The sequence below is a fragment of the Meleagris gallopavo genome, chromosome 4 (assembly GCF_000146605.3).
Source record: "Meleagris gallopavo isolate NT-WF06-2002-E0010 breed Aviagen turkey brand Nicholas breeding stock chromosome 4, Turkey_5.1, whole genome shotgun sequence".
NCBI classification, from domain to species: domain Eukaryota; kingdom Metazoa; phylum Chordata; class Aves; order Galliformes; family Phasianidae; genus Meleagris; species Meleagris gallopavo.
In genome coordinates, this window is record NC_015014.2 from 34,221,093 (window position 1) to 34,247,756 (window position 26,664).

Genomic DNA, 26,664 nt, shown 5'->3' on the forward strand with positions numbered 1-26,664 from the left:
AAGGGAAAAAGTATTCCTGAATGTCAAACGTTACCGTGTCTTCACGAAGTCTGCAACATACTTCAGAGTAACTCTCCTGAATTATTCATTCCCCTGGACTTGGCTGTTTTACTGAGTTTAGGATTCCCAGCTTCCTTTTTCAATACCCTGGGCCATAATGGCTACTTATTAATTCAAGGAGAAACCTTTTTCTGCATAGCAAGATTGCAGTATGCTATTTAGGCTTTCTGTTGACTAGAAGGTAGCAAAGCGCGTTTTCAAATGAGAGGAGTGGTAGGTATCCTCAGTAAAGTACTCAGATCAAGTATTACAGTGATTTCTGAAATCAAAAGCAAGTTCCAAGTATTTTGAAACTTTGGAACCACTCTACAAAGAAAAGCTGGAAGAAGAGATAGAAGAAATATATCTGTCAATATATAGAAGAAACTTCAATAACACTTGCATTTCTGGCCATGTAGCATACTGTTTGTAGAAGTTTTGATCTGCCTCAGATAGCACAAAATGTGTAACATCCATTACACCACATATGGAGCTATGTAAAGATCAGACAGATTTTGATTTAGGGAGCTCCTTGTGAGTGTTGCTGGATTCCATCATATTATGTTATTTGGATGATCAATTGCACTGCTTTTAAGTACAGATAAATTACAGAAATCCATAAACATTTCCATGTAGGATATAAGACTGGGGGATGGGCCAGCTAAATGTTAGCCTTTATTGGTAGCTGAGTGATTGTGTGAGAGGAAAAGATTTCCACCTTAAAAGGCCCTTGCTACTTATGGATATACTTCTACTCTATATAGACATAAATGTGTGTCCATGTGTCAAGAGGCAGAGTACTTGGTCTGATCTCTTAATTGTCATTTATGATTTTATTTGGACAAATTATTACTTTTTTTTCGTGTTTTTCCAGCTCACTGTAGGAACATCATCCCTTGTATAATTCCAGGAAGGAAGCAAATTTCATAGAGTCAACATAGCAGGATTTGCCTCAGAGTCATGTTTTACTCCCTACATGGTGTATTTCATTTAGGTATGCATTGAGCATACTCCCTGCTTCCACCTAGAAAATCTTCTTTCTAGACTCAGCTGACGCTCAGGAGTTGCTAATGCTGATGTGAAAAGGGCAGGGTAGCATTGCTGGCACCACTCTCAGCGTTTCCCAGATACATCTGCTCAGTGTTTGTTGGGGAAGGTCAGTAAGATGCTCCCCAACAGGACATCTGGAGGGTGTTTGCCCTACAAACCAAAGATTTTCTGGGCACTGTTGGTCAGTAACTGTAGCTTACAGATTAGAAAAACTTCTAGACATCAAAGCCCAAGTAGCATCTTAAAACCTGATTTAAAAGCTATTTTTTCTTCCAGTGAGTTCAGTAAGAACAGAATTAGTTCAATGATGAAAGCTTTTGAAAATCTGATCTTTTATGCACGTAGTTCAGGAACAGTCAGAAGCTTTCCAAGAAGAAATCATAGAGTCATAGAATCATAGAATTGCTCAGATTAGAAAAGACCTTAAAGATCATCGAGTCCAACCACAACCTGATTATACTACCCTAACTCTAACAACCCTCTGCTAAATCATGTCCCTGAGCACCACATCCAAAAGGTTTTTAAACACATCCAGGGATGGTGACTCAACCACCTCCTTGGGGAGCCTATTCCAGTGCTTAACAACTCTTTGTAAAAAGAGTTGTAAAAAGTTGTAAAAAAGTTTTTCCTGATATCCAACATAAAGTTACCCGGTGCAACTTGAGTCCATTTCCCCTCATCCTGTCACCTGTCACCAGTGAGAAGAGACCAACTCCACTCTCGCTGTAAGCACCTTTTAGATATTGGAAGACAGCAATAAGGTCTCCCCTTGGCTTCCTTTTCCCCAGACTAAACAGCCCCAGTTCCTTCAGTCTCTCCTCACAGAGCATATTCTCCAAGCCCTTCACAAGCCTTGTTGCCCTTCTTTGGACCTGCTCCAGCACCTCAATGTCCTTTCTGTGCTGAGGTGTCCAAAACTGAGCCCAGTACTCGAGGTGAGGCCTCACCAATGCCAAGTACAGGGGCAGGATGACTTCCCTAGTCCTGCTCACCGCACCATTCCTGATACAAGCCAGGATGCCATTGGTCTTGGCCACCTGGGCACACTGCTGGCTCATATTCAGCCAACTGTCCACCAGGGTCCCTTTCCATATATGTTGGCTCCCAACATTATTCATTCCATAACCTTCCCTGGCACCAAGGTGAGACTGATAGGTCTGTAGCTACCAGGATCATCTTTCTGGCCCTATTTGAAGATGGGTATCACAATTGCCAGTTTCCAATCTGCAGGGACATCCCCGATTAGCTAGGACTGTTCAAGGATGATGGAGAGTGGCTTGGCAACCACATCCGCCACTCCCTCAGCACTTTAGGGTGCAGTCCATCTGGTCCCATGGACTTGTGAACGTCCAGCTTTCAGAGCAGGTCCAAAACCATCTAATCACAAATCATTCAGGGCCTATTCTTTTCCTCATCCCTAATTCCCAGTGCAAGGGGCTGTGTGCCCAGGGAGTAACTAGTCTTACTATTAAAGACTGAGGCAAAGAAGGAATTAAGTACCTCAGCCTTATTCTGATCTTTGGTCACCATGTTGCCCTTGGCATCAACAAGGGATGGCTTTTCTACCAGCAAGAGAAGCTCAGATTCAGATCACTGTTGGAAAGCCACTTTAATTAGGCATTATTCCTTTCTTATGATTCCTGGCCTTTTCTTAAGATGGCTAACAAGTGGCTCCTTGTGAAAAAATGACTTGATTCACATTGCTCTGAGTGTGCTAAGGCATTTACTGAAAAATCCTGGTGGTAATACTGAGAGGGATATTACCCATAAAAGAGGTTGCAGAGGAGGAGAAGGGTTTCAGTTTAATCTTCCCCACCAGGAAAGATACTGACACAAAGTGCTGTGATTTGGGAGATGAGCTGATGAGAAGTAATTCTCAGATTCTCATAGTGAATTCCATTAGAAAATTTCAGAACACTGTTGAGCAACTGCAAGTTTCTTAAAATTTCTAAGAGACACAGAGTTTCATTCCATGAAACACTGGTCCTTAATACTTTGACTCAGCTCTAATTTTCAGGAAATTCTTGCTGTTTACCATACATTCAAGAAGAAGCAATTGAGTGAGTAGATATGCTGCCACTTTGAGCTGGAGCGTAATGGAACCTTCAGACCAATTGAAATGTCACTTAAAGAACAGCAACAGCCAGGAGTCAAAACATATGGAGGTATTGTATGGCTGCAGAGAAGGCAGCTGGTTAACCACAAATATCATTTTTACAAGTGCGTTTATTGTTGTCATCTTATGAATTAAAAACAGGAATGTAGTTACCACACGAGGAACACTCAAATTATATGCTACTGAACCAGAAATAAGAGCTACATAACATATAGAAAATAAGCCATAATGCTCAGCTGTCATTGTTCCCCTAATCTCATCACATTGATACAGTGCTTTGCCCTAAACAAGATGCACAGGCAGACCATGCAAAATGTCTGTTACGAGTAAAATGAATATTCTTTCAGAGCATTTTGTTTTGAAGGCAGATAGAAGGCAGATAGAAGGCAGACTTCAAACTACTAGGCACTTTGGAATTTTCCCTTGCACAGGTTGCAGAAAACATAGAGAAATGTCACTTGCTTTTTTAGGCTTCCTTGGTAATAATAGGCAAGTTTTTTTTGCAGCAGTCTTTTCAGCCTTTCCAATGACGCTGTTAGCTGTTGTGAGGAATCGTGGCCCTGTCTGTCCTCCTGCTCCTGCCTTTGTGAGAGCAGATACAGAGGACTACAGTAATTCAGGAGGCAGCCATAATTCCCTACAAGGAAGGGAAAAGTGTCAGGTCTTTTTGCTCTTCTTAACTGCACTGAAGGCAATTCAGACTTCATCTTGTCTAAATGCACAGTTTGGTGGGTATGTGTTCACTGTCAGTGGTTCTGAACACAGGATAGTATATATTAAGTTGATGATCATTATAGGACTGACCTTGCAGATGCACTGATGTGCAGTCTTCTGGCTTCCTTGTAAATCTACATGAAAGTTCTCTATTCTAAGAAGCTCTAAGCATTTTTTGAAGAAAAATGAACTTCACCGTCACTTTTTGTAAGTGGAGAATCTGAGATCCAGAAAGACATAAGTGACTTGCCTTGCCTCATTTAGTGGAGTGATAATGTTTACAAAAATACAGTCCATGACTTCCGAGCCCTCTCTCTTTCCTGACTGCTACACATTTTGCTACCCAAGAAGACCATTTGCCATGTCACCATCAAGGCATATCTGTCTAACACACTTTCTCCATCTATTCAGCCTTTGCTTATTTTATTCCTCACTTCCCTATCTGTGGAGAATAACAACACTTCACTACTTCAAAGGAGTGGAAAGGATAATTGAACTCAAGACTCTGCAATGTGCAAATATGGTAGTGGACTCCTTTTAAATACCGAATATTGTTAATAAGAAATACAACTGTTATGTTTGGAAACTCTACCCTTCTGTGTATAAACTGTGCTGTTTGAATTCTGTACATTAATTCCTTCAAATATACTGTCCTCCCTCTCTTTTCAGTGCAGACAAACAGAATTAAAGACACAAACAGTAGGACTATCAGAAGCTCACAGTGTATATCTGCAAAATAATTGCATTCAACACACACATTTTCTATGTGGCACGCTGAACAGAATTGCACCAAAGCATTCTGAGCATTCCTGTACCTCTTGATAAGCATCTGCAGGACGTCAGTCAAGCTTTCCATCAGAACGATAACTTCAGCATAGGTTAAGTCTCCACAGGGTTTGCCATTGATAGACACCACCTCATCCCCCTCACACAGCCCAGCCTTAGCTGCTTTGCTTTTGTTGCGAACCTGTGAGTTAAAAACAAAATTCCATATTGCACATTTAGTGTTCATTTGAAAACAGCAGCAGATATGTCCCCAACTTAACTTTGTACAAAAAAAAAGAAGAGAGAGAGGCACAGAAGTTAGGGACAACAGTCAGTTGATTAGCACCTAGCAGAAAGGCAAAAAATCTCATTAGCTTCTCCCAGAACGGAAGACAGCTAAGTCAAGATTTCAAAAGAAGAGTATGTAACTTCAGGCTACTCTAGGCAGAATGTCAATATCTGCTTGCTGTTAAAGCTACAGGTTTACAAATTCCTGGTATATTGGACACTTTTCCTTAGATGCTCAACTAAAGGTTTAGTTGCCAAATTATAAAAATCTGAATGGCTGAATATCCTATTATAGTCATCTGAATAAGATCCCTGATTTAGTAAAGATTAATAAGGAGGTTTAACCTCTCCCATTAAGTACTCATTCAAGAACTCTCCACTATTTGTTTTTTCCTGTTTCACTCTTTTTTTTCCACTGGCAGCATGTTATAGCTTATCATAGTCTTTGTATAACAAAGTCTAGACAGCTTCAACACCACTCAAAGTATGCCATACAGTTGACTACTAGTTTTAAAGTACATATTTGGCAAATACATTATATAATACAGTACATTATATTAACCAGAATGCTTGCAGAAGTACTTTACTATGACTTATACACTTATAAGGGCATTTGATGGTTTAAGATGTTATCCAGTCTATTATGAGGGTGAATAAAATCATCAGAACATTTTCTTGGAATTTTTTCTAGAAGTAGCATAGATCTACCACACTTAGAGCAGCTGAGTTAATCTCCATTGACTCTGGAAGAGCACGTTCTCATGTATACTGGACCTGAGGGTGATGTATTCCCATGGACCTATAGAATTATCCCTGGTATCCTAACAGGCCAGTAGGCTAGCGCCTAGGAAGCATTTCTGAAGGCTGTTCTGAAGTTTCTTGGAGTCCGAACAATGTGTAGAATAAAGAGTGAGATTGCACTTTTTTTTTTTTTTTCTGTGGTGGGGCCATAGGTCTTTGTTGTTTCAATTTAAGCATATCTGTATGTCATATTATGGCTTTTTGAGCAGTGAAAAAACAGATGGCTCATGCATACAGAAGCTGGTTACTACCTTGCAGAGGAGTTAACATTTACAAATATGGAGTGGTATGCTGCTATGTTTATCTTCCCCTAGGCAAGAGCATAAACATCCTTGTACTTTGGGAAGAAATGACAGTTCAGGCAGTGTTTAGTATTTTACTTTATACATGAGCTATGATTTGGGTTGATTTTTTGTTACTGTTTTTTTAAATAGAAAGGTATACTATTAAAACTGTACAAGGCATTCCAGGCCTATATGTAAATATTTAATGTGTATGCTAAGAAGAATTTAGAATGACTTTTTTTCAAAAGGCACATAAGCACATGTCAATACAGAAATAGAGTAAGATGATACCGACAATGTGAGAAGAAAACTTGTTTCTGTTTTTTTATTAAGTGAGAATTTGGGATTAGTTCTGTCATAGATTACCTTTGCAACTGTCTCAGGAGAGAAATTGTTACCCATTATTCCATACTTTCAGTGATGTATGTCAAAAGAAAAAGTTCAATTGTATGATGTTAATATATCTCTATAAATTATTGGACAGTGCAGACAGTTTCATTATTTTCTAATAGTCTCCTAGGTAGCATTCAAAGAAAATAGAAAAGGACGCTGAAGTTTTTTTACTGTTCTTGAAAGGGCTCTTTAGTCCATTTTGCTCCCTGGTGAATTCTTGAAAGATCACAAGCTGTGAGATACTTGTACCTATATAGGAAATCTCAGCACTGGCTATGCTGGAAAAAAAATTGCTGCAAGTCATTATTCTTCATTATCTGGTAGCATTGCAGTTCATATGCATATTAGAGCAAATTTCCTCTCATCATTTTATTTCCAGGTTTATCCGCATTAATCAAACCTTTAATACGGTTTTACCATGACAAGATCACACTGCACATGCTGTACCTATTAATGGTTCTCCTGACTGTATGTCAGCCTTTTCCCTAACCTCAAGATAACATCAGTGTTATCTTCTTTTTGGTGTTTCTGTTGGAGAATTAAAGGGGAGGGTGAACTACAGCACCTTATTTAGTGCATTGTAGCAGATTGATGGTAGAATGGAAAAGTATCATCATTTTAGTTTCAGAATAGGACCAGGTTACTCAGCTACTCATAGACAACATCGATTGTTTTGGGTGATTTTTTGTTAAAAGAGATTCTTTCGAAAGTAGTGGTCGTTCCTGTGTTACACTGCAGCCCAGGTCTTCCCAGTTACTTGTTGCTTCTTTCTGCTTTGGGATGGACTTTTTTGGGGGGAGTGAAAGATGAGGCTTTTTTACCCTAAAATCTGTGAATGGGATCTACTGGAAAAATATGCAAAATTTTCTTGATTTCTCAGTGCTTGCAATGCTGATATAACACAGCAAAGCTGAGCCTTTAGCACTTGTGCTGAACCTGTCTAGACAACAGTTGCTTCTGGGGACAGTTGAAGCACTTCACAGAATCACAGAATTGTAGGGGTTGGAAGGGACCTCTAGAGATCATCGAGACCAACCCCCCTGCCAAAGCAGGTTCCCTACACCAGGTCGCACAGGTAGGCGTCCAGGCGAGACTTGAATATCTCCAGAGAAGGAGACTCCACAACCTCCCTGGGCAGCCTGTTCCAGTGCTCCGTCACCCTCACCGTGAAGAAGTTCTTACGCACATTCGTGCGAAACTTCCTATGCTGCAGCTTATGTCCGTTTCCCCTCGTCCTGTCTCCACGTACCGCTGAAAAGAGACTGGCCTCACCGCTATGGCCGCCACACCTCAGATATTTATAAACCTGGATCAGGTCCCCTCTCAGTCTTCTTTTTTCAAGGCTAAACAGACCCAGTTCACTTAGCCTTTCTTCATAGGGGAGATGCTCCAGGCCCTTCACCAACTTTGTGGCCCTCCGCTGGACTCTTTCCAAGAGATCCCTGTCTTTTTTGTACTGGGGAGCCCAGAACTGGACACAGTACTCCAGATGAGGCCTTACCAGGGCAGAGTAGAGGGGGAGGATCACCTCCCTCGACCTGCTGGACACGCTCTTCTTAATGCACCCCAGAATGCCATTGGCCTTTTTGGCCACGAGGGCACACTGCTGGCTCATGGCCAACCTGTCGTCCACCAGGACGCCCAGGTCCCTCTCTGCAGAGCTCCTCTCCAGCAGCTCATCCCCCAGCCTGTATTGGTGCATGCAATTATTCCTCCCTAGGTGTAAGACCCTACACTTGCTTTTGTTGAACCTCATCCGGTTTCTTACTGTTTTTTCCTGGTGCTGTCTGTATTACTTTTCTGCTCCTGCCAGGACTTTTTATTATTGCTGTTTATACTGTATATTATATATAATATAGTACTATAGAGGGCTGCTCTGAAAGTTATGCATCCTGTTTTATTATATTGGCCCATGATGTCAGAGGGAGAAGGTGGTGGTATGACAGTAGAGGTCAAACCTTCCACCAATATTCTGTTATGTGTTATTGCAGCGTGACGGATGACAGTAAAGGCCCAATCTGAGAAAATAGCATCCAATATGGAAGTGTGTATGGCGCAAAGATCTATCACTGAATTTCTCCATGAGAAAAAAATTGCATCCACTGACATTCATTGATACTTGCTGAGTGTCCACGGAGACCAAATAGTGGCTGTGAGCACAATGAGGTGGTGCATTTCAGCAGTGGTGACATTGGCTGTGGGTCACCTCCACTAGTGCAGATTGTTACAAGTGCAGCATGCATGCTCTTGTTCATCACTGGTGAAAATGCATAGCTAACATTGAGCCTCTGTTGAGAAATAGTGTTCTGTAGCTGATGGTTTGCACTATCAAATAAAGTTATTGTGCTCTTTGTATCTATAGTAGTTTCCATGGAAATAAATGAGAAGCATTACTTTTGGAGCAACCTATGTGAACTATAGTATTACATATAGTACAGTATTAGCATATGATTTGTATATTAATATAATAATATTGTTCAATATGTTACTTATTATTTATTACATAAGTTGTATATAGTGCAGTGATTAAATTGCTTTATTTTTCTTTTAAACCACAGTTTTTCCAGTGAAGCGGCAATGAGGTCTGGTAGAGGATTTCTCATTCCCCTCACCTGGCACTTCATCACTCCGTGGGAGTGGGGCATGGGCTGTTAGGAGCATGTTCAGGATCGTCTGTCAAGACTGGAGCTGGAAACTGTGAGTAAGATTTTGGGAAGATCTTGATTGTCAGAAACTTGACTTAATACGAGATTATTAGTCTAAAAGGCTGATAGCAGAAAATATATTTATCTGTTTTTCCTTCTCTTGTTGGGAAAAAAAAATAAGTGGCAAAGCAGCACCAGGAAGAAAAAAGACACAATGTGGGTCCCCCTGAGATGGGATTGTGGGTCTTTGTGTAGTAATGTACTGGTGAGAGGTAATCCCAGAGGCACAGGTCTGTGGAAGAAAGCATGCTGTGTTAGCTAATTCTGGATTTGTGGTAGCTGTGGCATGCTGGTAGGTCTGGGGCAGTCCTTGGTGCTTGTAGCAGGTAGTAGTTAACAGTCACTTTCTTATCCATTGAAAGATGAATAAGCAGAGGGTGTACACTATGGCTGTTTTTGCTGTAGTATGTGGTAAAGGAGAGGTTTTGTAGAGAAAGCTAATGCTGGGTGCCAATCTTCTATGCTGGGTGCCTTGTAGCATTTCTACTTTAGACAAACTCTAGTCTTGTTATGTGACCTGCAGACCCCTTGCCTACTATTGTGTTTTACATGTGCTCCTTTCATTTTATTTGAAACCAGTTCAGTTTGTACAACTCAAATCGTTCCACGTTGCAAATCAACATGTAGTAAATAAGGATAGCAGAGAAACATGCTGCAAAAATTGTAGCTCTGATGAAGCTGAACAGCTAACTTAGATGCACCTGTTATTTACTGTGGACTGCAGGTGGATGCATAGAAAGCAATTTGGGCTCAAATTACCAGCTGACAATCTTGGTTGTGTATCTGAGTCCTGTAGTGTGCAGATTGAAGAGTTGAGGTATGCTGAACCTGATAATAAGCTCATTGGATTGTAGTGTATCAGAAGGTAATTACATGCGAGGACACTTCAGTTGCCCAAATACAAAATGTAGTAGAAGATATCATAATCTTGTTTTTACCAGTGACTTCTTGGAAGGATATCTAAATCTTATTCTGGTGTGCTGTTGGGATTACAGTCCTGTATCTTAGAGAATCTAAATGAGGTGCTTCAGCTGTAGCCTGACTGAACCTTTTTTCTGAATGAGAAAATAAGCAATCTGGGCATGAACATAATTCTTTTACTCTCTACCTTTATTTTTAATAAGTATGCTTTTTGTGGCTTTAAAACACACATATGTTTGCATAGAGGTATCCTCAATTTAAAGCAAGCTTTCTGAAACTTGAATTGTTTTCACAGCATTCTACTGATCATTTTCCAGTTTGTCAGCAGGAAACAGATAACAAAACAGAAAATATTGCCCTTGGATGTAGTGGAAGTGCTCTTCTCTCCTACTGATTATCTTTTTCTCATACACATGGCATTGTTTTTTTATTTGAGGAGTCACCTTGGGAAAAGTGAACTCAGTTGAATATCCTGAAGCCTCTTCTGAACTCTTGTATGGCTTGTTGTATGTTGAAGCCAGTAATAGTAAACTTTATTTACACATGTAAGCCTTCAGTGAAACCACAGTTCAAAGTGTTGGTCTTGAGCCTTTGATGATTGGCCTGGTGTTTCACTGTGATGGGGCAAATGCAATAGCGCAGCTTAACAGACAGACAGACTTCTGTAGGTCAGCTGCCCATCTTCATTATTGTTTACTACTTTAGTTACATCAGTTTCAAGCTTTACCATCAGTGGCTTTGTGGCTTCTTTTAGAGTGATGATAAAACATCAATAACAAAGAGTGAAGAACGTTTAATGAGGATTTGTTCTTTGACTACTCTTTTGCTCCTGTTGAATAATGAATTCCAGTTTAAGGTTTTTTCTCAGATCTATTGAATAACCAGCTTCTATAGCAGCATTTTTTACTACAGTAGGAAACTGTGCCCTTAGATGTCTTGTCGTCATCAGTAAGGCACAATTTTGTTAAAAAAGTACCTGTTAAATAGATCCTTTTTAATGAAAATAATCATTAACATTAATCTGGGGATTACAAACAACCTTTATTCTGTATAGTCTCTTCAATCTCACCATTACCTAGTAGAGTAGCTCTGTTTAAATGTGCCTGGAGTTGAAGTCTTTCAGTTTTTTTCCACCGAACTGGTGACTTGTTTTTTGTTTAGAAAAAATATAATCAGTCTAGGCCTTCTGATTACACAGAAATTGTATAATAAATGTATTATTCTATAAGCAGTTTGTATCTATCTGCCACTTTGCAGGTCTTTTGTGTAATATTAAAATATAGGGTCTTTCTGGCAGGTAAATGAGTAATAATTAGTTGTATTCCTTTTTCTTTTACAGGGTAAGGTTTGTAAGGTAGTCTTTTCTTTTTGTTCTTCAATATAAATAAGTTAATGTAATCAATTCTCAGTTTAATTTTATTTGGCATTAGCTCATACTTTCCAGAAGTTATATTCCTCATTAACTGATCAGATTCGTATTAGTCATAAAGTTCAGGAATCAAAGATACAGCATTTAATAATCAGAATGAAAAAGCACTTCATCTATTTTAATATAATCTCCATAGCAAAAACAGAGGCTTAAAAAGCATATTTAAATATATTTAAAAGTTATCTGTCAGTCTAATAGAATTAACAATGTACAATATTTTCTTAGGAAGCAGAAGCACTGAGTGGCACAATTACTAGTGTATTAGTGGTTCTAGTAGTATGAAATTAAGAAGTTTAATATTAAGCTAGAAACGAACTTAATTCCCGTACTGATTATCAAAAATTTAGGTCTAGGACTTTGTTTTACTATATTTATACAACATGGAAGTCTTCTAGACAAAAAAGTAGGCTTTAGTTAGCAAGATTTTTTTAGATAGAAACATCTATACAGTTTAAGCCTACCTGATAATGGGTTTGGGATTTTATTCTAAACAAAGGGGGCTGATATTTTTAGTAGGCCAGAGCTCAAACTTACGGGTTAGATCTTAAGCACGTATACCACTGAGATAGCATGGTGTCACACTAATGGTGCAGACAAGACTGGGATGTCTTGTCTTTGTAGAGATACTCAGCGTACAGATTATCAAAATCCATAATGGCTACATAAACTGTATTCTTATAAAGGGTATCTTTAGATGGCACACCAAATTTCAGTGTTTTCATTAGCCATACCTATATCTGAGTCTTGAGTCTGCTGCATGATGTGGCTCAAACCAGTTGTATCTGCACTGCCTGAAGGTAAGTTTATATCAAGTTGATAACATTTCCCCTCCCTTCTGCACTGAATTTCCTCACTAGATGAGCCAGTTTCTTTCAGATTCAATCACAGCAAAAGCCACCATAAGAAGCCTTCAGGCAGGGCAAATTCAGCAGGAGTATGAGATCCAAACTCCTGGTCCTGCCAACCTCTCTGAAATCATGGGCATGCAGTAAGGGTGCTTGTCTCTAGAGCATGTTAGATGTTAAAGTTGGAATGCTGTGACTTTAGCTAGTACAAATCATCCAGTTTCCTACATTTTATAATTCACTGTGTCCTATTTTTTGAGAATATATGTAGAATTTGTACCATAAGACTAGTGAGATCATGCAAAAGTCTGTTAAATAATTGGGTTGAACAAAGATACTGCTAACTATCTCATGAATGTTTTTGAATAATTAAGTATCTTTGGTTTGCAAGATAAGGACTGAAATATTTCCTATCAGCAAATTCTTCCCAATAGTCAGGTGTAGGGGAACTGATTTGTCACAGCTTGAACTGATGACTGAGCACCTGGTGGAGGGGGTGACTGGCTCGGAAAGCGCAGATGCAAGCAATTCACCTGTGCTTCCCATGTGACTGGAAGGGGTGGCCCCTGTGTGTATCCCTTCTGGGGCTCATTTAAGGGCTAGTCTTCAAAGGAAGAAGGTCTCCTGGTTGAAAGCAGCTTCCTGAGAAGAAATGTTCTGTAGCCAGAGACCTTTTTCACTCATCAGGTGAGTCATTTCTTTATGTGACTTTTGATATTCCTAAATAGGTTTTAAAATGGTCCCCAGCTGTAAGGGAACTGTTAGATCACAGCCTGTATTGATGATTGAGCACCTGGTGGAGGCTAGCCCTGGTGCCAACAATTTACCTGTGCTTTCCATGTGACTGGGAGGGCTGGACCCTGGTTTCCCTGCAACACCTTGTTGGGCTCATTTAAGAATTAGTCTCTGGTGGGATAATGTCTCCTGGCTGCTTCCCGAGGAGGAATGTTCTGCAGCCAGAGACCCTCATCACCATCTTGGTGAGTCAACTTTTTTCCCATATATTATTATTGGTGCTCCCAATTATATCAAGAATGTATTCTGGTAGTTCCAGGAAGTGGGGTAGGGTACTGTGTTTCAAGCTAATAAAAGTGCTGCAATGGATTATTACCAGGATCATCACTAGGAAAGTTGAATTATGTTGTAAGATTATGCTAGTTTGTGGCAAAGTATGTGACATAGGTACTTCTTAACTTTATAACCCATCAGTCTAGTTGCCTGAAAGGTTCTGGGTTCATCTAGTGATCCGTAGCTCAAGCAAAATGTTAATTAAGATTTATTCGTGTACAAATTCATGGGTCATACAGAGAATGCAGGATGTATGATCTTATGATTGATTTACTTGTTGTACAACTGTCTCCAATTAGTCCTTCTGTTGCTTTTGTGTTTGAGGACAGTGCACTTAAACAGGTCACTTCTGTTGGTGCAGATTGTTACAAGCACAGCATGTAGGCTCTTGTTCATCACTGGTGTAAAGTTGCTAATGTTGGTGCCTATGTTGAGGAATAGTATTTTGTAGGTGAGAGTTTGAGCTCTCAGGAGTAGTGTTACTGTGCTGTTTGTATCTGTAGTAGTTTCCATGGAAATAAACAGAAAGCATTATTTTTAAAGCAGGCTACATAGATAAAGGTTCACTTCTCCTCATGGTTTCTTTGACAAATGCACCCTGCTGCCAGAGTTAAAGAAAATGTTTGACCGTCTAAATCTTGACCAAGACCTTGTGACTTTTGGAGCCAGAGAGCTGGCTAATTGCAGTGAAAAGAAAAGCTTGCTCAAATTCCCAAAACTCATGCACTAGTGTATCATCTTGCTGGTGGTTCCCATTCTCTGGCAGAAATCCAAAAATAATAGCTGAAGAAGGGATGAGATAATGATCTCTGAAATATTGATCTGGTATGCTGGCGACACAGCAAATTTCCCAATAGCAAGCTTGGGTACAGCACTTGACACCTCTTACTCATTTTGCACAACAGTTCTAGCATATAGCCTGCCTAGCAGTGGATTATAGTTTCACTGGAGTGTACTATTCTGTACTAAGTAGCTCGTGTCAAAATTAAAATGTTATCTTTATTTTCTTTTTCATTAGTGCTGCATATGACTTGGTGAATATGTGACAAGAGGAATGCCACCTCAGTAGTGCGGCTGTTCCTTACCTGCTCTGTTTTCCTTCTTGCACTGTTTAAATGGTGATTGACTGAATGCTTCCTGGCTTCTTCTTAAATCTTAACCAACTTTGATTTTTTTTTTTTTTTGAGCATTGTAGCTGTGATCTTTTTATTTTCATCCTTGTGTTCCCCATGTGCAGAGGGAGAATTGGATTGTCAGTGCTTCTTTACTGGGTTCTTAGTTATATAGCTAGCATCAAAATTCTTTTCTATTCAATGTATCTTTTGGTCTGGAAAAAAGAACTTCTATGGTGAGTCTTGACTAACGAGAGGCTAATACGGTTGCTGAGAAATGTCTGTATCAATCACTGCAGAGCAGTTGGTAATAAAAACAGAAGTACTACAACAGACTGTGCTTATGGTAAGCATACCTGCTGCATAATCTTGATATGAACTTGTCACTAATACAGCAGTTCCACTGCCATATATTTGCACCATTAGTATGATCTAAAGACCATAGGCTAGGTGTTTCCAGCAGAAAAAGCATCACATTTCCTATTCTAAAATTGCAATCAAAAAGTAGATAAATGAAAGGTAAATACAAAAATCTGCTACCTGAAAGTAGGCATCTTATGATGATACTAAGATAATACTTGAATGTTTGTACATAGTTACAAAGAGAACAACTTTTTATCATAGGCTTGTCACAGCTGGGAGAAGAAGAATAGTATGTGAGAAGTAACTAAAAACTTGTGCACTTCCATATGTGAAATTCAGTTTCTTTAGAAAGACAGTATCTTTTATTTCCTGTAATCGTGAGAGAATGGGAATAACAGGCCATATGCTTCCTCTTTGCTCAGTTGAGTCTTGATATCATATATCAACTAAAAAAAAATTTAGTTCTTTCTGTGGAGTTTGTATATCATACATCACTGTAATAAAGATGCACAAGATATCTGCAGAAGTAGAAAGTGGGATAACTGTATGAGAAAGATATTGAACAGGCATGCCTGATCCATGCCAGAAACTGCCAGCCTCTCAAAGAAAAGTTGCAGGTCCTTAGAGACAAATGGAGGAAAACAAAGAGGAGACAAACTGAGGGTGGAGTGCTGGAGTCAGGAGACTATTCTTGGTGGTAAAATATATTTGTGTGGCTTCAACTGTCAACTAGAATGAGTACATACTGTTAAGCATTTTAGGAATGAGCTGTTTGAAATTTCTCGGGCAAAATCTGTGGTGCCAAGGCAAGTCCCTTAGAAAAAGCATGTTACATCAACATGATTATATTTCCTTGATGGAGTTAATCTTGCTGGGAGACAGCTCAAGTATGTGGTCCTCTATTGAGCAACCCTTCATAGTCATTAATTGCACGCTCATGATTCTTTGAGTCACTCTACAGACTGCTCCATTAACACAGAGCTTATACCAGAACATACAAATACTTGTGTTTACACTTCTAAAATACTGTTGAAATATTCAATTTTTCTAGGCTTCTGACACTGAGCACTATTTTCTGACAATGAAAATCAACATTAGCTATCCAGAGGCCTGTTGAGACAGTGTTCAAAACTTCTATAAATAACTTAATGAGCAAAATCTCTTACTGCTTTTGCAACCTCATCATGTGTGAAACTTGCTGATGTGGATGCTGAACTTTTTTTTTCTTCAATTATATGTAACTGTGGAACCAATGTTCCAGACTCAGATCAGGGTTAAAGGAACAGCTCAAACTAGTATTTTTGCTGTAATGAATAAGGACATCAGATGGCAAAAGAACATTCCTCCTGGAGAGGGGTTTATGGCTGGCAGAGCCTCAGAGCTTAACATGGCATTCATAAACTGGGTTACTGATTGCCCCTTTCCAGTACTGGAGACTCCGTTAATGAGTGAGCTCTTCCAAGCTGTACTGTTTTGGCTAATAATTGATAACTTTAAGCTGCAAAATGCAGGATAGAATTTGCTCTCACTTACCTGTGGTGGAGATTGGATGGACCAGCAGTTAGCGGTGACGGAATTCGAAGTTAAGGGCTCCACAGCCATTAAAATTGTTCGTAGCACTGAAACTGTGGTCAATACTGAGACCAACTTACTGTCTCTGGCTAATGTAGTATTGTTGCCAAGAAGCTACTTGAGTTCTAACTTGAGGGCAAGTTAACATTGATTTTTAACTCTATTCTGTACGATTGGACAAGAGAGCAAAGTAGTGTTCAGACAGAGCAAGGTTGCATTCATCCATCATGAAATGGGTGGTTCCTTGCTTTGGCTGGACTACTCTGTTGGTTTTTGTGAAGTCTAGAGCTGTTGTCTTCCTTGAGAGAACTGTAGAATTTCTGAGAAATGTTTGTGAATGAGATTTGAGGAAGATTTGCAGGTCCCATTTGTGGTGCTGACAGAGCATGCATAGCTATTAAACTGGGTCTGATAATAGGTAATATTCCTGCAGTATGCCATTTATCTGATTTCAACCGCACACCTGGGCAGCAACAGAGGGTACATCATCTCAAGAACATCTTTGGGAGATTCAGACCACTTTTGGAATCCTTGTGTATCAAAAGTAGTAAAGAGAAAAGGCACAAGAGAATAACCTGTTATCCTCTGGAATGCTATGTGATAGGAATAGTGTGAAATCAGCCTGTCTTAAGGGAAGTATGGTGAGGTGGGAGGGAAGGAGCTTGCTGGAAGTCTTTGTGCTTTGTTTAGTTTAGTCTGAGGGGTTTTTGTAATTTGATGTGTTTTCCTATGATCTGCCTTTCAGACTAAGCAATAGGGAGGGGAGGAGCAACTTGGAGGGGACATGGGGAACTGGCCTATTAATTAGTGACATAAAGGCCATAAATCCACCCTACTACCAGGCAAGTGAGCCGCTCGGCTACCAGTGTGTGCTTTGTCAAACTCACTCATTCCTTGCCTTCATATCCTGTATCAGTTACAGTCCTATGTGGCTACCCTGTCTCATTTTCACTCCATTGGTCATCTGCCCAAATTCTGTCGAAGCAGGGGGAGGGGAAACAGGCTGAAAGAGGAAGGAGCGAGGGTTCTCATTACAAATGTGGGTAATAGACAACATATTGAATCCTTAGAGCAAAACTAGTCCAGTGACAGTTATAATGAAGTCATTTTCAGTCTCATCAGTCCATTCCCAGAAATGGTTTCACGACAACCTCTTAACATTATATCATGAGCTTGGAAATATACAGGTATGGTGTATGTGATCACCTGTTCAAATGGAACAGTGAAGGCAGCAAGAAGAAACAAATGCTGTCTTGCAGGTTTCTGTTTCAGTGAGGGCTGTGGCTGTCCATGCCAGTGGTATCAAGGTTATACTGAAATGTGTGCCCCATGAGGTATTTCTTGCTATTTGTCTCACTGCCTTGGTAGCGATTCAGTCAGTACCAAAAGGATCGTGAAGAGGTAAGCAGAAGCTTTGCCTCACTTCCAGTGGAGATAGCAACAGCAGTGCATTTATTAAGAGAGCTTTCTGTTTGTATGATGCTTTGTACAATTGGGCCACATTTCAAATTGTAAGGCATGGGGGCTTTTGGAATTTCCTTAAGTGCAAATGAATCAGATTGTTCATAGAAACCCAATAACATGTGCATCTAGTAAATGCAGTATCTAGGTAATTTAAACAGTTATTTTAATATGCACAAATTGAGGACCAGTGCCTACTCTTAAAAGGAAAGCACAAAGCTCCAACTTGCAGGAGAAGTTTGAGTCAGACAGTGGCTCAAAGTCAGCTAAGAATTCTATGCAGGAATAGAGTTGCAGCTCCCATTACTTTAGGTCATTTTTCAGGTTTTTAAAAAATTGCACAAACTCTGTCTTCTATGTTATTTAGTGTCCTTCACACTTTGGGTGTGATGTTTTGAAATAACTTTTCAAAACAGAGCAGTAACAGACCTATTCATCTTATTATTTACAAATGAAAGCTCTACAAATCCAGGTGAATTTTCTGAATGCCAGTACACTCACAAAGTATGTTCATATAGATGTCTTCCAGTGTCATATGTCTGCTGTCCTGGACAGCTTCTGGTGACTCATCAGGGAGCTGAGATGTTCATCAGCCATATCTCTCTCTCGTGACTCAAATAAAGCTGGCTGGGACAGCAAATGTGATGGCTCAGGAAGTGTGTGGACACCAAGAATATGCATGCCTACAAGAGGAGGTCAGTCGTCCTCTGGTTTGCTCTCAACAGAGAAGGCAAGGCTTCTGTATTTGTGCAGGAGGCCCAGATAGAGAAAATGGTGGATGTGGATTCCCAAGTATTATTTCCAGGTCCTACAGGGAACTAGGAGACAGATGCCCTCTGTGGACTTTACCACTCATCTGATAACAACACTGAGTTATTTAGACCTGTGCTTTCAATTAATTTGGCCTATTCCTAATTAGGAATGAAAACTTACTTATCTGAGGTTTTTTTGTTGTTGTTGTTGTTTTGTTTTTTTTGTTTTTTTTTTCCCCAAGCTTTACCTTAGTTTAATTCAGTCAAGCTTTAAAACCGTAGTTGAACTGATCAAGTTCTCACATAAAATTCTTCCTTCTTTTTCAGTGGCTTGTTTATATGGCTTTTACCCAAAATAATTATGAAAAATAGGAGTGAGTATGTCTATTGCAATGATTTACTTTGGCACCATCTCCTTGAACCCATTTGTCAACTTGTGCACATGTCATAAAATTGACATGGAGATTAGTATTCATTGACTGCCTTTCAGCTCTTAATAAAATACCACATAAGGCAATGTACCAGAATGGGACCAACTGGAGGAAAAATGAATTATCTTGCAGTGAATGCATGAGACTTTCTATAGGACTGAAGACTGGAAGACTGCAGCATAGTCATGTCTGAGCAAGTCTGATAGAGATGCTGAGCTCTGTGTAATGCTCCTGGATTTAGTGCTCTGAGGAATCAGACTTACTCCTACAATTTCCAGTTTAGGCATGCTGGCAAAGTTGATGACTTTTAATTTCTCTGACTTTCGTAAGAGCAATCTGTCAGCATTTTTAGAAGCTCAACCAAGAGGATTTGTGTTCCTTCTGCCCTTTCCTTTATTTTTTCCCAAGGGGAATGACTGCTTGAGAACTAGAAAATCTGCAATGCTGACATATGAGATTTGTCTGCTTGTTTTCATCTGCCCTTCTGTCCTCAGTGCAAGTGTTGGGCTAAACTCAGGGTATCTTGCCCAGTCAGGCAGTCTGGGAACGTTTGGCAGTTGTGTATGAGGGCAGAGGGAGGGGGAAAGAAAGGGTGTTATTTTGCAGAGCTGTAAATCCAGCACCTTTTGCCAGTGCTGCTTTTTTTTTTCTTTTTTTTTTTATTTTATTGCTTGCTTCAAAGAAGCTGTTGCTGCTGTAGCCCTGTCTGCAAACAAAATCTTTTACCCAAAGTTCACAACAGGACAGGTTGCACATGTTGCACGTTTGTGGGACACTTGTAGATACACAGAGTGGCTTTCCAAAAGCTTCAGCTTGAAATGCAACAGTTTCCATGTTGCCTGGCACTTCAGTGTCAAAGAGACTTCTATTTTTAGAGAGAGATTCTACTCAAAGAGCTATATAAGGCTGTGCTGGGGAGATCATTACTGTTTTAATAATACATGTTTTTATAATATATGAGAATACAATGAGGGAGTAAAAGGACCTGATTTGTGTATGCAAAACTGAAAAAAAAAAAAGAAACAAAGGTACTCAGATTTCTGATATCTTGTATGGGGAGGGGTAATAGCAATCAAAGATTTAGATCTAATATTTGGGTTTAAATGCTACTCAGAACTTCTCTCAGGTTCTTGAAAATATCATTACAGCCATTAAAAATGATGAGGAGGGCTCTTTATCACAACTGATGATGCAAGAGGGAAGGGGTGGTTCCAAGCATGGTCTGGTGCCAAAAGGCAAGTTATTGTGCAAGGAGATGACAGCACTGGAAAAATCCAGCAGATTGGTGTCATGTCCCTCATGAGGAAGTAGGTAGAACTGGGTGTTATACATTCAGTCTTTCTAGCTACAGTTTCCTTGGTTATCCAGAGTACAAAATATGCCTAAGCTGATTGAATGCTGAAGAAAAGCCAAGCAGTCTGGTGGGGTAAGAGTAGCTGTTGCAGTTAAAAGTAGAATAAAGGAAGTGCCTGAAATTCAGGCATTAAGTATGGCTTGCTAGACAGCCTTCTTCTGAAGCTCATTTCTTCCTGCTGTAGAATCATCCAGCAAATGCATAACTGTGTTACCTTTAGTACCTAATTCTATTATGAATAGATAGTAAAAAGCATTTGAACAGAATTTCTTTAAACTGTTCTCAGTAAACTTTCTCAGTGTCATTTCTGCTGCTGTTTGGCTGCAGGAAATAACTTGTTTGTAAAGCAAAGGAAACCCTCAGGTCTGGTGGAGCCATCAGAGGCAGCCCAGGTAAAATTGGTTTTAGCAGCTGTTGCAAATGTTACTGCAGCACTTGAGGCCAGAATGACTTTGCTTGAATGAGGACTAGATAAGGTAGCAGTGCTAATTTAAGGACTCTGGGTCTGTGTTTGCTGCAGTTGAACATGGCTTGTAACGTGAATTCTAAATGGAGACAGAAGCAAAGGGATTTTAGTCTTAACTTCCCTTGGCTTTATGCTTTTGTTTTTATGTCATGTAGCTAGCTGTGGTGTAACTTGTTGGACTCCGGATGAATAAAAATATGGAGAGCTAGATTATCTGAATTTGGCATGAACAAAGCACAGCAACTGGAAATGGTGCCTGCACTCCAGTAACAGAAAAAGCAGAAGGCAAGACAAGGCAGACTGGTCAGAGGCAAAGCAATTGCCAAATAGTTCATACTTGGAATTTTGTTATCTACCCAGTACACTGAACTGGGAACAGCAAGAGAAACAATACTCTCTGCTTTTCAGATTCTTTGGAATAAGCTGGCGTGCCAGTCTTGGCTTATTAAAGGTATGAGAAGGAATTCAAGTAGATTGGGAAGCTATGTTCTGGTCAAACTTTTGCATGTAAGTACCGTTGCAGCTGATTTCACCTTCATTGGTGAAATCTGATTCATGTACGATCTATATTGTTTTTGAATATTTGGCAGGAACAGAAAGATTGAATGGCCCTACTAACATTTCATTGTTATGTTGGAAGTATAGGAACTGCATTTAAAGGAGAAATTAGCGATCAGCTAGCTGGGGGGAGGGAGGTGAGCGGTAACAGGTCCCTGCGCTTTCTAGCAAAGCAACGCTGCCCCTTAGTGGCTGACTTGTCGGCCACATCGAAAAAAAAATGCCAATAACTAATCTTTCAATGGCCAAGTTTATTTTCCTATATCAGATGGGTCTATTGAGAGAGTTGAAAGAGATGAAAACAGAGCAGACATGACTTGAAATTTTAGTCCTCATTGACTGAACATCTGAAATTGTAAGTTCTAGCTCTGCAGGATATGTATGAAGCCATTTGAATGGGCTTTCTGTTTAATTTGCAGATACTTATTTGATACTAACTTCAAGATTTGATTAAATACAATTAGAAATTTTTTCTGAAGTGTTTTCTTCATCTTTAATGTCTGTCTTCCGTATATTGCTAAATAAGCACACTTCTTAGTTCATAGTATTCTCATGACTGGCAGTAAAATATTCTGTAAAATTAAAGGAAAAAAGCATTTAAAGCTCATAATGAGGGAGGTAGGTGGGAAACCCAGTCTGTTCTTTAGGACTTCTGAAAAAAGCATTTCTTGTGAAATACTGCTGTAAGAGGAAAATAAGATTGAGCATCAGTATAATGCTGTAAACAAACACCATTAATCTGTAAGTTACGATTGTACAGTGTTTTGATCAGGCCTCCTCTAAATAGCTTAAGGTTAAATCAGCCACAAAAAATGCAGAGTTATAGAAAACAGCTGTGATGTGTGCATGCGTGTAAACCTGAATTTAGTTAAACACAGAAATTTGCTTGAAAAACCACTCACTTCCAAAATATTTATAAACATATTAGTAATCTTGGAAATATTTTCTGTTTATGTCTTTTAGGAAAAAAAATGATAGTACTTATTGAGAATCCAAAACAGAATGCATGAACCAAACTGAGGAGAAACAATGAAACTGATAGAAAATGTTAAGTCATTTTTCTTTAATAGAGTACGTCAGAGTATGGAAGAATTAACTGTCCAAGCAAAGCTTGCAATTCCTTTGTTAATTTAATATTAATACAAAATGAATAAACTATTTAAGATGATGTGATTGATATAATGTAGGCAGATGATAATTTAAAAAGAAATTTGAGGGGTCCAGATATGGTCACTGGAAGGAGTTGTACTATCCTGTTACCAGGAAGGTGAAGTTCAAAACCTTCTACAATCTCTTTGAATTAACTAGCCAGTCTACAAAGTAGTCATAGAGTGGTTTGGATTTGAAGGGACCTCAAGGATCATGAAGCTCCATCCTCCTGCCACAGGCAGAGCCACCAACCTCCATATCTAATACTAGACCAGGCTGCCCAGGGCCCTATTCAGCCTGGCCTTGAAAACCTCTAGAGATGTACTCAGGTTTTTATAAGACCAGTCTCATGAGCATATTACTCAATGTCTTTATACTTGGTGGTCTCGTTATGCCCAGACTGTAGCAGTTCCCATTTCTCAAGTATTCGCCCTTTCAAATTTCTTTTCTCAGAGTGAATAAAGATTTCTGGTAATTTCTTGGACAGTCTTGAGTGTTTGTTTCAAGAGAAGAAGAGTCTTTTTGGGCTTGGATTAAGGATTTTTTTTTTTTTTCCATACTAGTCTCACAGATTTCACAGATTCTCAGTGTCTGACATCAGCGTGATCTTCAATGACTTCTGGCAGTGTATGTTTGTTTGTTGTGCTTGTTGTTAAAATGGAATATGTAGACATCATATATAATGACCACAGGGTAAATGCGGGAGTATGTATGTCTTTCACCTTACTGTTCTTGCTTTCCTGTGATATAGGAAAAAAATTATGATAAAAGTCATATAGGATTATCATGAGATATATGCATAAAACCACAGCTGACACTATTAAAACAGTACTTTAACTACTAACTCTATCTTTAGTCTTATGGAGGCTTTTTAAGTAGTAACTGACTGCTATATGGCAGTGAAAGAATAACTGTACGTCAGAACTATACTTGCAGGATATATTCTGAGATCTTAGTGAAGAGCTGACTTTCTTGTTCAGCCATGCAAATACTGAACATTTGGACAGAGCATCATAGTTTTCTTAAATTAAGGAAGCTGTATTTTTATTATGAGAACCATGTTACATCTTTGCCTCAGTGTAATCCCAAGGATTACTGTTTGTCTGGTCTCTCTCTTCACCATCAGTTTCTCTTGACAAGTTCCTGTGATCCCCAGGACGCATGAGGCTGTAATGTGACACTATGTGTATGTTTTGAAAGAGTGAGAAGTGCTTAGATTGTGGAATTGGGATTTGTGTATTTGCAATATGTAATTATGCTATTGGAGTAGGTGTCAAAGCACTGTAACCAGCTGCTAACTTGGTGATATACTTGTGATATTGACCTTCTTACTGCCCGTTACTGTTATAGTACTAGTGAGCTCAGCAGTCTGTGTACTTTTACATTACATTATTAAATGCATCTAATGTATTTAGTTATAAGTCACAGTTATTCAGTAAAATCTGTGCTGTACTGAAAAGCCCCATACTAAACACTGTTCAAAATCTGCTTGCCATTCTGAATCTATGTATCATGCTGATCAACACCTGAAGACCCAAATATCTGTCTGAACAAGATAAACTACCTTTGTTATTAAAACTAGGGTGATGGAGTTCAATATTTTTATTCAACCTTGAGTTATATTACTTTATAGTGAGGTGATATGTTGCATCATTCCAGTGCTTGAAGAGCTTGTCCAGAGCATTTGCCTTTTCATTGCATTATATGGACACGCAACTTGGTTTCAGATGTCAACATCTCATTAGTTATATAGACATGTTTATAGTCAAAAAAAGACTAAATGTCATTTTACTCTTGAAAAAAAACACTTGTGTTTCATCAAATGAATATACTGACTAGTTCCCCATTTACCGTTAGATCTGAAAGGTTGAGATTTTTTAAATAGTAAATGCTGGTGAAGATCTGAGACCCTGCATATCACAACTTCTTGACTACTGATGAAGTTTTTGTTTTTTTTTTTTTACTTCCTTGCTTGGGTTCATACACTGTGCCCATTGTACAAAGCAGTATAGTGTAGTTATACTGTGGTTCAAACATTTTAGTTTAATGAGATAACAACAAAGGCCTTCACTCTAATTACATGATATTTTAATGGAAAGCCTTTCTGCTAGTACAAAGTTGTATTCTTAGGAAGCAGATGAGACTGTTTTCTCATTACAGGTTTCCCAAGTCAAATTGTATTACAGTCTACTTGTCAAGAGAAACTAAATTGCTCCTTTGTGGCTTTTGCTCACATCTGAAGCAGCAGAGGGCAGTGAATACACTGAAGAAAAACTAAAATGCTTTATTGTAGGAAGATGGTTGTTTTCTTTCCTTACAATTGCACTTTCTAGTTGTACTTTATCAGAAATGGCTATTGTTGGGCATGTGCAAAGTAAATTGCAAATCTGTGTAGTTACTATGATGACTTCATAACTTTTTATTTAATGGTTTCAATATATGCACTATTAAATGAACTGTGTTTATCTTTTGTGTAAATTGTACTTGCAAACCAGAGTGTTGCTTGCTACGCTGTTTATGCATTTTAAAACTATCCTATGAATATTTTTAGTATTTGTTTTGGTATGCAGTAAAAAGGAATAGAGAAACATGTCAGAGAGAAGAAGAAAGGGAGATAAGACCAAAATTAAATCTCAAGAAAAGTAGCATTGAAGACGCAATGATTATATTATCTACTGCTACAGTTTGGGGTAGATTTCTTCTAATTTGCCATATTTGAATTTATTTTGATAAAACTGAAATATGAAAAAAGAAAACTTGGGACTTTTTCTTATGAAAAAGCAGACACTTCCTACAAAATACTGATTTTTTTTTTTTTAAGTCTTAGCTTTACATAGAGCAATATTTTGATGTAAAATGTATAAAAAAGAAAAACTAAGCAACTATACTAAAAGCTGTCCTGAAGTAAGTTCTGATAGAAATATAGCCTTATTCTAAGACATTATTTGTATTGCCCATTAGAAGTACTGCTATTTATTCAGGCAGTACCATTTTCATATTTCTTAATATGAATTTTAGAGTCCCTTTAAGCTAATGGTAATAATTAGAAACTTGATGTTTATATACAGACGTGTGTTTATATATATCAGCTATATCTACTTTCTTCCTTTTTTTTAATTTATCCTAAGTTCATTCTGATACAGCAGTTTTTGTGCTGCTTTGCCTTCTGATGTGTTATTTGATGTGGGGCTTTCAGGATTTTCACCAGTGCTTGTAAGTAGAAAAAAAATCCCTTTGGAATTGAAAACTAGCTGTTGTCATTAATGACAGCTCTCCTGTGAGTTTCTTTATCTCTTGCACAAAGCATGTCTTATTTTATTGCAACAACATTCCAACTTTGATAAGACAACTATTAACGTTTTACTCAAGGAAGCCAGTGAAGGATTTCTGTTACAATGCTTTCAAGTCATTTATCATTATTGTCTGGCTGTACTTTGCAAGGTTAGGTCCTCTGGAAAGTTATATGTTTTAAAAAGTAGCATTCTACTTTGACACTAAAAAGATATTTCCAGAAGTATTGCAGGCTTATATCATGATTCCACCATGACTCACTTCTTCCATTTTTTCTATTGAAGAAATGTTATACAGATAAATTTGGCTAATGATAACTAACTGGGTATGAATGCAGGCATTATGAAAAAGCAACATTCAAGATGATTTAGAAAATGGAAGACAAAGTGAAATAATATTATTCATTAGAATATTGATGACAACTACAATTTTGATGGAGTAAAAGTCGTAAGTTGATAGATATGGTGTGATTTTTTTCGGAAATCAGTGCACTGTGTAATCCCTTGATATGTGGGTCTGTTTGCACCTCAGTGCTCACCTAAATAACCTTACTGGAAAAAGGGGGCAAGTCTGCAGACCTTATCAAATCTGTAGTTGCCACAGTTACAGACTGGGCCATACAGAACCATAGAAAGATAAACAGATCTTGAACTCTAAATATAGCTGCATTACATCTTTGGTTTCTTTTTTAGTTGTTGTTTTTTTGTTGTTGTTGTTGGTTGGTTGGTTGTTTTTGT

At 38.7% G+C, this 26,664-nt stretch overlaps 1 protein-coding gene and 1 long non-coding RNA gene across 4 annotated transcripts in view; one reads left to right on the forward strand and one right to left on the reverse strand.

Moving 5' to 3' along the window:
- Positions 1-26,664, forward strand: part of LOC109367304 — a 127,870-nt gene that overhangs the window by 66,404 nt on the left and 34,802 nt on the right. For both annotated transcript variants that reach the window (XR_004159601.1, XR_004159602.1), the window contains exon 2: positions 9,009-9,147. This is a non-coding gene — a long non-coding RNA (uncharacterized LOC109367304). The remainder of the gene's footprint in view (positions 1-9,008; positions 9,148-26,664) is intronic.
- Positions 1-26,664, reverse strand: part of SYNPO2 (synaptopodin 2) — an 87,004-nt gene that overhangs the window by 25,530 nt on the left and 34,810 nt on the right. For both annotated transcript variants that reach the window (XM_003205714.4, XM_010709951.3), the window contains exon 2: positions 4,735-4,886. In XM_003205714.4, the coding sequence (XP_003205762.2) occupies positions 4,735-4,886 (152 nt within the window). The remainder of the gene's footprint in view (positions 1-4,734; positions 4,887-26,664) is intronic.